The sequence below is a fragment of the Schistocerca piceifrons genome, chromosome 4 (genome assembly GCF_021461385.2).
Source record: "Schistocerca piceifrons isolate TAMUIC-IGC-003096 chromosome 4, iqSchPice1.1, whole genome shotgun sequence".
Classification (NCBI taxonomy): Eukaryota; Metazoa; Arthropoda; class Insecta; order Orthoptera; family Acrididae; genus Schistocerca; species Schistocerca piceifrons.
The window spans coordinates 131572069-131585001 of NC_060141.1; the positions used below are offsets into that span (position 1 = coordinate 131572069).

The following is a 12933-nucleotide window of genomic DNA, read 5'->3' on the forward strand; positions in this document are numbered from 1 at the left end:
ACAGTTAAAAGAAACCGTTGCGGTGAAATACTCTCTACGATTAATAATTTTCTACAGCGTCCTAGCACAGCCAGCGGTAAGCGCACGGCTTCGTAATCCGAAGGTCGCCGGATCGAAACGCGCGCCAAGCAACCTTTTTTTTTAGTATTTGTTTTTTTGTAATTCAAATGTATACACACACACACATATATATATATATATATATACTCCTGGAAATGGAAAAAAGAACACATTGACACCGGTGTGTCAGACCCACCATACTTGCTCCGGACACTGCGAGAGGGCTGTACAAGCAATGATCACACGCACGGCACAGCGGACACACCAGGAACCGCGGTGTTGGCCGTCGAATGGCGCTAGCTGCGCAGCATTTGTGCACCGCCGCCGTCAGTGTCAGCCAGTTTGCCGTGGCATACGGAGCTCCATCGCAGTCTTTAACACTGGTAGCATGCCGCGACAGCGTGGACGTGAACCGTATGTGCAGTTGACGAACTTTGAGCGAGGGCGTATAGTGGGCATGCGGGAGGCCAGGTGGACGTACCGCCGAATTGCTCAACACGTGGGGCGTGAGGTCTCCACAGTACATCGATGTTGTCGCCAGTGGTCGGCGGAAGGTGCACGTGCCCGTCGACCTGGGACCGGACCGCAGCGACGCACGGATGCACGCCAAGACCGTAGGATCCTACGCAGTGCCGTAGGGGACCGCACCGCCACTTCCCAGCAAATTAGGGACACTGTTGCTCCTGGGGCATCGGCGAGAACCATTCGCAACCGTCTCCATGAAGCTGGGCTACGGTCCCGCACACCATTAGGCCGTCTTCCGCTCACGCCCCAACATCGTGCAGCCCGCCTCCAGTGGTGTCGCGACAGGCGTGAATGGAGGGACGAATGGAGACGTGTCGTCTTCAGCGATGAGAGTCGCTTCTGCCTTGGTGCCAATGATGGTCGTATGCGTGTTTGGCGCCGTGCAGGTGAGCGCCACAATCAGGACTGCATACGACCGAGGCACACAGGGCCAACACCCGGCATCGTGGTGTGGGGAGCGATCTCCTACACTGGCCGTACACCACTGGTGATCGTCGAGGGGACACTGAATAGTGCACGGTACATCCAAACCGTCATCGAACCCATCGTTCTACCATTCCTAGACCGGCAAGGGAACTTGCTGTTCCAACAGGACAATGCACGTCCGCATGTATCCCGTGACACCCAACGTGCTCTAGAAGGTGTAAGTCAACTACCCTGGCCAGCAAGATCTCCGGATCTGTCCCCCATTGAGCATGTTTGGGACTGGATGAAGCGTCGTCTCACGCGGTCTGCACGTCCAGCACGAACGCTGGTCCAACTGAGGCGCCAGGTGGAAATGGCATGGCAAGCCGTTCCACAGGACTACATCCAGCATCTCTACGATCGTCTCCATGGGAGAATAGCAGCCTGCATTGCTGCGAAAGGTGGATATACACTGTACTAGTGCCGACATTGTGCATGCTCTGTTGCCTGTGTCTATGTGCCTGTGGTTCTGTCAGTGTGATCATGTGATGTATCTGACCCCAGGAATGTGTCAATAAAGTTTCCCCTTCCTGGGACAATGAATTCACGGTGTTCTTATTTCAATTTCCAGGAGTATATATATAATTCCCGGCAATCAGTTGCAACAATTATGCATATAATAAGTTGTTGAAAGTCGTTTGTCGTGGAAAAACTGGCGACTTCGAACATCATTATGTTTTCCGCAAACACAGGTGTATTTCACAAATGTTATTAATTGTCTTCATAATGTTAACCACGTATAGTTAACGGAAGACGTAGAAACGATATTCCGAAACGAATACGTTTAGCGTAAGTCAAACTTTCGAATTAGAATAGAGACCCCACGAACACAAATTTGCTGTGGCAGGTATGAAATATAAACTCCGTTACTCGCTCGTTACACTTCAAGGACAGATGTTGAATGGGTCGAAACGAGCCGCCGCATAACAGCGTAGTTGCCTGCTAATTTCGAAAGAAGGTAGATGCGGTCCCTAGCTCAACTTATAACATCGTCGAAAATCGGTGCGGACGGGAGGGCTTTGGTACACCCAGTTAAAAAAAACGGAAAAATGGAGGCGGTGCAATTGGAGAGCGATCCGCCTTCAACAACATGCATAAACAATTCATTAATAGTTATATATATATATATATATATATATATATATATATATATATATATATATATATATTTGAATTACAAAAAACTAATAATAAAAAACAATTGCATGGCGCGAGATTCGATCCGGCGACCGTCAGATTACGAACCCAAGCGCTTACCGCTGCGCCACGACGCTGTAGACTATTATTAATCGTAGAGAGTATTTCACCGCAACGGTTTCTTTTAACTGTCGATTTTCTCGACAACGGCTGAGAAGTGCATCTTGGTGCTTTGCCACATTACACCTCTGGCCATGAGCTTTTATTATGCGCAGTATGAGTCGAATCTGAATTTCACAAATGGCGGCCTCCCCTTGTAAGTAAATATGTATACTATTCTATCGAAATTGCTTATAATGTTTTCCATAAGTGTCCAGAATAGAACTGTACAGTTATCTACATTTCTCACCAATTTTTATAATTACGCTACTTTCTTAAAGAAATGTTTGTTTAATTATGTATATTCATCCTGTGCTTCACTTTTGTATTTCTTTGTGTTTAGGTAACTTTTGCAATGTTACTTGAAAATGGCCCTAAGGCCGAAATTGCAGGCGTAAATATTTCATACAGTCAACGGCGACTATGATATCCTTTAAGCATAGATATATGTTGCCGGAATCATTCATCCGAGATATCGATAGCGAAATGGCGATATCGAGTGCCTATATTTTAATTTTATATTAATTTTTTTCGCAGTTTTCGGTAAATATTTGAAACTGTTATTTTGAAATTGTAGTAGAACATAATTTTATTTTCACTTTGTGAGAGTCTTACTACTTTTTGAGCATTTATCTTTCTCTCTGCCTGTGTAAAGCAAGTATAGGTGGCAGAAAGTAGTACTAGTCTGATTGCACTGGCGGTTGGCGGTGTGAATGGATTAACAAGATTTGAAATGTGAAGAAATAGCACACCACTTGCGTTAAAAAACAATTTTTAAAGCAACTAGTGTGCTATTTCTTCACATTGGCATTCTTCAAAAACAGTTGCTGAAAATGATAAACAAAGGCCTAAATGACAAGACTGGTCTTTGCGCTAGGGGAAACGCGGACGTAATCGGCGCTCGGCGCTACCAGCAGAAACTGCAGCGTTGAACTTTACTATGCAATTTTGACACTACAGCTGCTAGGTCGCTGGTGTTTGCAGAAATGAAGAAGCAGATAAGTCGACAAGAACTGTACCGGACACATCCAATATGTGACGAAACCGAACGACGGACCCATTGGACACCTTTTATTGTGCCACTTACATGCAATTACCATTGCTAGCAAAGTCGTTATCGCCAAGCGCGAAGGTATCCAATTCATGCTCTAAGTGGGATAAGCAGGCTGCTAGCTTGTTGGCGTACAGAATATCTAATACTAAATCAATACTTCAATATACAGCTCTAAAACCGGCCATATATTTACAATGTGCAGCGGATATTTTTATACGCTGGCACATCGATATTTTTTCGCTATATCGAGGGCCGATAATGACATTCCTTCCAATATCGATATATCGGATTCCCGCCGTCTTTAAAAATATCAACAGTCCTAGTCTCAACAGTCCTATTAGAAGTGGGTTTCCAACGGGTACGTTGACGCTGCAGGCACATCGCTGCTCGCTGTGAGTATTTGTCCTGCAGCGGTGTAGCCGCGTGGTCTCGCGCGTTTCAAGACGTAGGCAGATGGTCGCAGCTCGAAACAGAAACCAGCCTGATCCCTACGGATCAGTGCGAGCAGCGCGACTGTTGGCTTGTTTCATCATCGGCGGGCCACACTGGCGGTGTGCGAGCAGCGAGGTTGCAGCATAAACGTACCCTGCAATGTGATATCAGCCAGTACCCACAACACAGTGTTCTAAGTAACTTTGCCATTTGCTAGATACAACGTTTGGTGAACTCTAGCATAGAGCTGAAACAGCGTGGAAGACATACCCACAACTCTGCTCCTACCTGAGGTCGACTCTGTACCCAGCTGGGTTAAAAGCATTGTTGCTGCCAGACTTGCAACTCTGTCTACTAAATTTCGCTGTCTGTATAACCGTAAATCTCCTACAAATTTAATCATGTGTTCTTCCTACTGTACTGTATGCTCACAGTTAGTGAAATTCCGTTATTTACTATCCTTCCTGCTACTGCTCGGTTTTAATGGGCAGCAGTGTACTTGAATTCTACTGCATCCTCCATCATGTACGTCTTCCTCGCTACTGCTTGCACGTTTCGTAGCATTCTCGCTCACACTGTCCCTTCTTTCTCCTCATTATTTTGATGATATTAACAGCCTGCCCACGATTACATTTCCTTCCAGCCTCCCAAACTGCTTCTATGACGATTCTGCCGTTCGCTTTGTCGAGCAATACATATCGCCCTGTACTAGTTTCAAATCACGCACGCCCAACCACACGTCGCCTCTAACTCATAATATTCAAAACCCTTTCTCATGCCTTTACATCCAACAACGTGCCTGAAAGCAGATCGCCTTATCAGTAAACGGCGATCCACTTTGGACGTCAACAGAACAGAACAGAGCAGACTAGGCCATAAGACCACGTCACTGTCAAATGGTTGGTGTGGTCACACTGTACGGGACGTTAACACAACGTCGCCACCGCTTAGGTCAGTACCGAACCGCGAACTTGAGCGTCTGAAGTACCATCTGTGATACAGAAAGTCTGAATGTGATAACAGAATTAAGGGACTAGCAATGGTAGATCTTGATCACATAAATTGTACAATTCATGTTTACTGGTTTCGGTCAGTGCAATCTTCAGATCATAAACATAGTCTGATGTTAAGTATAAACGTATATATATATATATATATATAGTAATTGCTCGTGCAAGCAGGAGCACTTACTATGTACCTAGATCGAGCAGGCGGACAAGAAAGCGAGTTAATATTTCATTGTCATCCGATTCTGAGCTATATGTAAAATTGCAAGTCTGTAGGTCATTGGGCAATTAGTTTGCAATATTTTGCAAAATTTGTACCGATCAGAGAGAGAAGAAAGATTACGCAGGAGACTGTGGTGTGTGAAGAACAGTTTGGGTTCACGCCTGGAAGAGGAACGACTGATGCAATACATGCTTTAAGGCGAATAGTGGAGAGATACGGGGAGCTAGAAGCCGATCTACATATGTCTTCCATTGACTTGGAGAAAGCATGTGGCAGAGTCCGAAGGGAAAAGCATGAGAGAGCAGTGCGTGCCAGAGAATTACGTGGGGTTAGTGAAGGAAATGTACAGAGGAGCAATGACACAGGTGAGAAGTAGTGTGGGCATGAGAAAGCAGTTTCCAGTAAAAGTAGGGTTACATGAAGGGTCTGCGCTTAGTCCCTACCTCTTTGACCTGATTATGGATGTGCTGGTGAAAGATGTGAAGAAGAAAGCGCCGTGGAATATGATGTTTGCGGTTGATGTGGTTCTTTGTGAGCAGAGCATCGACAGACTTGAGGAAAAGCTGGAGGATTGGTGGAAGGCACTAGAAGAAAGAGGGATGAAAATTAGCAGGACAAAGTCAGAATATTTAGCACTGAAGAATGTGCAGATGAGGTCTTGCAAGATCCAAGATGATGAGCTGAAATCGGTCTGCAAATTTAAATACCTGGGGTCGTACATACAGAGGGACGGAGGACTGGAAAGCGAGATACAACACGAATAAATTGCGATTAGAACAACTGGATGAAAATGAGTGGAGTGTTGTGTGACAAGAAGGTGAGCATTGAGTTGAAAGGGAAAGTGTACAAGTCGGTGGTAAGGCCTGCTATGATATACGGGGCAGAGACATGGCCTATCACAGTAGCTCAGGAAAGGAAGTGGCGGAAATGAGGATGCTGATGTGGAAGGACAGGATTAGAAATGAATTTGTTAGAGGAGCTGTGAATGTGGAACCCATGGGGAAAAAGATACAAGAGAGCAGACTAAGGTGGTACGGACACTTACAGAGAAAAGGGGAAGAGTATATCGGAAACAGAGTTGAAGATATAAAGACTGAAGGAGAGAGAAGGAGAGGAAAACCAAAGATGAGGTGGAAGGATAAGATATCCGGGGACCTAAGGGAGAAAGGATGGAAGAAGGAAGAGACAATGGATAGAGTACTATGGAGGAGAAGGATCCAGAAGAGCAACGCCGACCCTACGTGACGTGGGACAAGGCGACGATAAAGAAGAAAGAAGAAGAGAGATAAGAAAGCGACCTAACAAAAGCGTGTTAAAATATACATCCTGGCGGAATCTTAACAAAAGTCATCAAACGAAGGGAAACAATAAAAAATAAGTAAATAAATAAATATTAAGAAGACGTAAACGCACGAAATCCACTACTATAATGAGAGTGAGTGCGGTGGTAATTGTCAGCTGTCGACACAACCGTCTCACACTACCACCTACATCAAACCTTTCTTCATGAGAATCCTTAACGTTGACGTTCCGTTCCGTTGACGTCCTGAGTGAATGCCGCCATTTGGAACGCACGTTTTGACGTTCCGTTCGGTGAATTGACGTAACGTGGAAGATGAACGGGGGTCGCGTGCTCAGGCTGGCGGCGTGGCAGGCGCGCGCCTACCTGCGTCAGCTGTGCGCGGCCGTGTGCTACCTGCAGGCGCGCGCCATCGTGCACAAGGACATCAAGCCCGCCAACCTGCTGCTCGCGCCCGACGGCCGCCTCACGCTGGCCGACTTCGGCGTCGCCGAGGCGCTGCCGCTCTTCTCGCAGGGCGACACCTGCACGCGCAGCGAGGGCTCGCCCGCCTTCCAGCCGCCCGAGGTGAGCCGCTCCCTCGTCTCACCAGCGTACCTGAGCATCAGTTCCAATAAAACATAAAGATTAGATGATTTCCGAGCGCTGTTGAGTACAATAACTTCTTTATGTTAATAAATCATTCTCGGGTTTCAAGCCGCGTCAAGTGGTTTACTGCCCACGAGCTTTCGGCAGAGATCTACTGTGCCATTGTTAAGTGGATGACTGTCGTGTGGTTGTCATTGCCGTGCTTATATAGCCGCGCCGTAGCAGTCGCGCGGGTCCGGACTGAAGCGCCTAGAACCTCTCGGCCACCACGGCCGGCGAGAGCGGGAGGTCGGCGGGAGAAGGGGGGGGGGGGCGGCGACACTGAAGATGGTTCTTGCGGCTTTGGGCCGTCAGGGCGGCGAGGCCTTCATGGTGATAATGCTATGTAGTCTGTCACCGAGACACCACGAGAATACGCGTCTACATACCGAAGGCGTGTCTGCAGCCGAAATTTGAATGCAACCTTCAGCCCAAATGTGAATGCAACGGGACCGAGCCTTACAGCTTTACCTCATCGTGTGGCTTTCTTAATTTTGCTGGTCAGTGCGTATCGCCTTCGCCATTAGATGATCCCTAACGTAGGTAAGACACCGTTGGGTTCAGGTGACCGAGGAAAATTTATACTCGTATTATGTGGGCCTATACATTTGCCGATTAAGTTTTTCAACTTGTTGATTAACTGTGCAGTAGGCTTTTTATTAGTGTTATTGGAATGGTAAACATGTATATAGTATTAATCAGCAACTGGAAACATGATTACTGTGTAATTAAACACCCCCAAAGAATTGCACGGGGCATGACCACGCAGCTGTGGACGCTTCTCCGTGTGGGCGTGACACAGCGCGAAACTCTGTTTTTTAAGTTCGCAGAAAAAATTCAGTTTTTAAGTTATTTCTGAGCAGAATTCAGATGCAAATGGCTCATTCCGTTTAGGACACGTCCGTTACCTATGCTCGGTGACAAGATGTTGAGCTGCAGAAGAGGGAAACCTTGCGTCACTCTGGCGCTCGTGTGAACTGTTACACAGGGGGCGTCGCGAACAGCGTTACTGAACAAAGGGTTGCGTGTCGTTGCGAGGATCGTGTGAACTGGGTCTAAGCGTACCGGACAAAGGAAACGGCTTGAGTTGAAGAGCCGCCACGAGCGTGAACAACAGTTCGTACTCAGTGGAGCACGTTTTGTGAAAGAGTTTAGGTCAGAGACATTTTTGTGCAGCAACGCTTGTATGAATCAGTTACGAAGAGCAGCTTCACTTTTGACACTGATGCTCGATGATTTAACATTTTGTCGAAACGGAGGTGATTGGCGGCGTAACGACAGCTCATACCGTTCAGGAAAGGGTTAAAAGTAGTGCAGGGTCTTATTGAAAGAGTACTCAATGAATTAAATTGAAATGCTGTAGGAAACCAAATGCAGAATGGCCAAGGCGGAATTCAAAACAAGTCTCTATCATTCAACACATAGAATGACTTAAGTATTGGAGGCTATTCCTAATCATTTGCAATTAGGTTCCATACTAGGGAATTTTGTGAGTATATGTACCCTTTTGAAAATTTTATTTTGCCCTACAAGGGTCAGTTACCATTAATTGCCGGTTCAATTCACAAGAGGCAGCCTCCTTAGCTCAGAGACCGCGGTCGCGTTCTCGCTTCCCGAGCACGGGGTCCCGGGTTCGATTCCCGGCGGGGTTAGGGATTTTCACCCGCCTCGAGATGACTGGGTGTTTGTGTTGTCCTCATCATTTCAATTTCGTTACTTGGGTATAGAATATACGAGCTCCACACAGCGCACAGTGTTCCTCACTTACCGGCGGCTTTTGCAGTCGATTCGGCACCATGTCCACGGTCAAGTGCACCATAACTTAAACCAACTCCAATGTGTGTCCTGTGTCAACATGTATGTCGCCCCTAAACTGGTACACGTCGCCCAGATCGTCCCAATGCCGTTACTCCTTGGCCGCCGCATCCAATCAGCCTTTGGATATTTCGTGTCAGCAGGGGAACTTTTCAAAGTCCGCTACAACACTCTGTTATGCCTCCTGCACAAGGTGGCCTCGGACTCGTCAACGTGCGGGCGCGATCTTCTGCACGCTTTGTCCACACTCTGTTGCGGCACTGGCGGGGGCTTGTCCCGTCCTTAACACGCAGTCCCTTAGATATCCTCCGACCAGCTTCTCTCGATCTACCGATCAATGTTTCACCTATTTCTCCATTATTGTACCACGTCGCCAAGTGTTTCATAGAACTCAGCTACGTTTGGGGCCGATCTTCCAGTCACCCGTCCTCCCCGTACAAAAGATTATTATCGTTTGTTTATGCTGTCCAGCCCTTGCTACCCCATGGTGCTACAGCACCCTGACATTAACTGGCGAACGGCTTGGGGGTGTGTGCATGCACCCTTTTTACCGTCGTCTGTGTCTGCACTCTGGTATGTTTTAGTCTATGGCAAATTCCCGACTAATAGTCGACTTCATCGCATGGGACTGGCCACCTCCCCACTCTGCCCTGACTGTCATCTCGAAGACACCGACGAGCACCGTCTTACTTGCCCCCTCAAACGAAACGTATTGCTCCTCCTCCAACGAATCGTGGGCTTTTACCTCCGTGCCCCGCCAACGACGGTAACCCCAGATTTCTTGTTTTTGCTCCAGACATTTCACTACCGTCTGGCTAAGCACCATACACTCATCTCGTTTCGATGACAGTCTTTAGAATACCTCTTTCAGAGTGGTCCACATACAGTCCTTGACTTCTGGTCCAAAGTTGTAACCGCGCATAGCACCCTCACCCGAAAACCATCTTACCGACAAACTTTTGCCGGTTATCTCCGCAGCATCTTCCTTGACCCCCCGCAAAGTTGGGGTGTGCCATGCCTACCCGTCACGTGATGCAGCACCCTTATCCACGATCTCATGCATCGAAAAAAAAAAAGACAGAATATGTTATATTTTGTTGTATTTCATGTTTTTCTAATCTATTTGTTTAACTAACAATCATTTGTATATGTTTAAATGGTACCTTGATGAACTGTTGCATTGTATATCCAGGGTGTTACAAAAAGGTACGGCCAAACTTTCAGGAAACATTCCTCACACACAAATAAAGAAAAGATGTTATGTGGGCATGTGTCCGGAAACGCTTAATTTCCATGTTAGAGTATTTTAGTTTCGTCCAGCTACGCTCAATGGAGCACGTTATCATGATTTCATTCGGGATACTCTACCTGTGCTGCTAGAGCATGTGCCTTTACAAGTACGACACAACATGTGGTTTATGCACGATGGAGCTCCTGCACATTTCGGTCGAAGTGTTCGTACGCTTCTCAACAACAGATTCGGTGACCGATGGATTGGTAGAGGCGGACCAATTCCATGGCCTCCACGCTTTCCTGACCTCAACCCTCTTGAATTTCATTTATGGGGGCATTTGAAAGCTCTTGTCTACGCAACCCCGGTACCAAATGTAGAGACTCTTCGTGCTCGTATTGTGGACGGCTGTGATACAATACGCCATTCTCCAGGGCTGCATCAGCGCATCAGGGATTCCATGCGACGGAGGGTGGATGCATGTATCCTCGCTAACGGAGGACATTTTGAACATTTCCTGTAACAAAGTGTTTGAAGTCACGCTGGTACGTTCTGTTGCTGTGTGTTTCCATTCCATGATTAATGTGATTTGAAGAGAAGTAATAAAATGAGCTCTAACATGGAAAGTAAGCGTTTCCGGACACATGTCCACATAACATATTTTCTTTCTTTGTTTGTGAGGAATGTTTCCTGAAAGTTTGGCCGTACCTTTTTGTAACACCCTGTATATCGGTGTGCTGGCCCCACGCCCCTGCACAGAGGATGACAGGGCGGTTGGCCAGTCCCGATTGGCCCATCTGGGCCAGAACGCGGAGATTGGCTTTGCTTGCTTCAATTCAGAAGAAGGATTAAATAAATCATTCAAGTCTCAACGCGCAGGTGTTATGAGCAGTCAGAACACCAATGCACGTCACTGTTGTATTCCTTGGCAGAGTTTAATCAGTTTCATCGACAAACGTGTTCTTTAATTTATACACAGCAGGAAACAATATACTGACTATTGTCCAGGCTGACGAGTAGATGGCACGTATCAGGTGAAGATCATGTATCTACCTGTTGCCTACTCTTTGCTTTCTTTTGGCTTTTTACTAAAAACAATACAGTCATTTACAAGTGTAAAGCGACATCTGCTGCATTTATATACATCTATACTATGCAAGACACTGTTAAGTGCATGTCATTGGGTGCCAGTTCCATTTGCGTGTGGAGCGCGGGAGGAATGATTGCGTTAAAGCCTCTGTCTGCGCGGTAATCCCGTTCGCGATCTTTACAGGAGCGTGAAGCATTGTAGTATGTTTCTAGATTCTTCGCCTATGGCTGGTTCTTGAAAGTTTTTAAGCAGTCCTTCACAGGATAGTGTGCGTCTCTCTACAAGTATCCGCCACTTCAATGGTTCTTAGCATCTCCGTAACGCTCTTTCATGGATCAAATAAACCCGCCACCATTCGTGTTGCTCTTCTTTGTGTACCTTCAGTACAGGTTTATTTTAAATGATCGAAGCGATCTCATAATTGCACTGTATCTATATTAATTGACAAATTGTCACCAAACTCAACACTCCTATAGAAGATCTTAAAAAGTTTTGAACTGTTACAGTCACACTTCAGATTTCTGACACTAGAGCGCAGCAGGCAGCAGTTCGACAATATTGCGACAGGCGCCTAGAAAGTATATGTCGTGCTGGAAATGCATTCACATCAGTCTGCCGTAGTAGTATTCACCAAAGGTCCACCAACTGCCAACTCCATTCAGCGATAGTATGCGCTGCATACAACTTCGGGATTCTTCTGAAAGGGGGGGAAATAATAGGTTTTCCGGAAGTGAGTGAAGAAACAGTTGACTGCATGCGGGCGAGTTTCGTACGTAGCCCTCAGAAGACTACGAACAGAAGAAGCAAGAGCTGAACATACCGTAACAGACAGTTCGGAAGATACTAAGCAAACAACTGAAGCCTTACCGGTCGCACTTTGTACAAGTCCTGACTCCAGATGACGGTCAGACGCTTTGAATTTTGGGCACAGTTGCAACAGCTTGTAGAAGGGGATGGTTTTTATGAGAAACTTGTCTTCAGTGCTGAAGCAACATTTCCTGTGAATGTCACTGTGAAGAGGTACGATGCGCGAATCTGAGGGGGAAAGAGAACCCCTCCTCCCCCTCCCTCCCCGCTATCGTGCAGCAGTTTCGAGATTCAACAAAACGTACGGTTTAAAGTTTACAGTCTTTTTTCTGAAAAAAAAACATTATTACAGGACGTGTCTATCTGGGCATGCTGGAAAATTAGCTAATGCCAAGACTGGAGAAGACGGTGTGGACCAACCAATAGGATGGTGCTCCACCCCACGTCCAACATTATGTTCGTGAATTTTCGTGAATTCTCAAACAGGAAATTGAGAAACCGATGGATGAGCCGTGTTGGGGTTGATTATCGGCAATTCATGTCATGGCGTCCACGCTCTCCCGACCTAACCCCTTGCTACTTTTTTGTGTGCGGTTGCGTGAAAGATTCAGTGTTTACGCCTCCTCCTACCAACAAAGCTACCAGAACTGCGAGCTCACACCAGCAGTGATTTTGAACAGACTGATAGGGATATGCTACTCCGAACGTGATATGAACTCGATTATCGACTTGATATCACCAGAATCAGTGTTTTCCTATATGTGTGACAAGCCCAGTGACAATATGTCAAATAATATAGCTGCAGCAAATACGTGAAAGCGCTTCAATCATTTATAATAAACCTATAATACCTTACACTGTCATTTATAGTTGAAAATCAACACCCCATCTAATTACAATTTAATATTTTTATGAACCAAATATTTTAATGGAACGTGCTAAAAACTGTAGGAGGAGGACATTTTAATAATAATTCTCAGTTATACTTGCGTGTGATATTT

At 46.3% G+C, this 12933-nt stretch overlaps 1 protein-coding gene across 1 annotated transcript in view; it reads left to right on the forward strand.

Moving 5' to 3' along the window:
- The first annotated feature begins 6677 nt into the window (after positions 1-6677).
- LOC124795667 overlaps positions 6678-12933 on the forward strand; it is a 296867-nt gene continuing 290611 nt past the window's right edge. The window contains exon 1 of the mRNA XM_047259739.1: positions 6678-6929. Within this exon, the coding sequence (XP_047115695.1) occupies positions 6678-6929 (252 nt within the window). The remainder of the gene's footprint in view (positions 6930-12933) is intronic.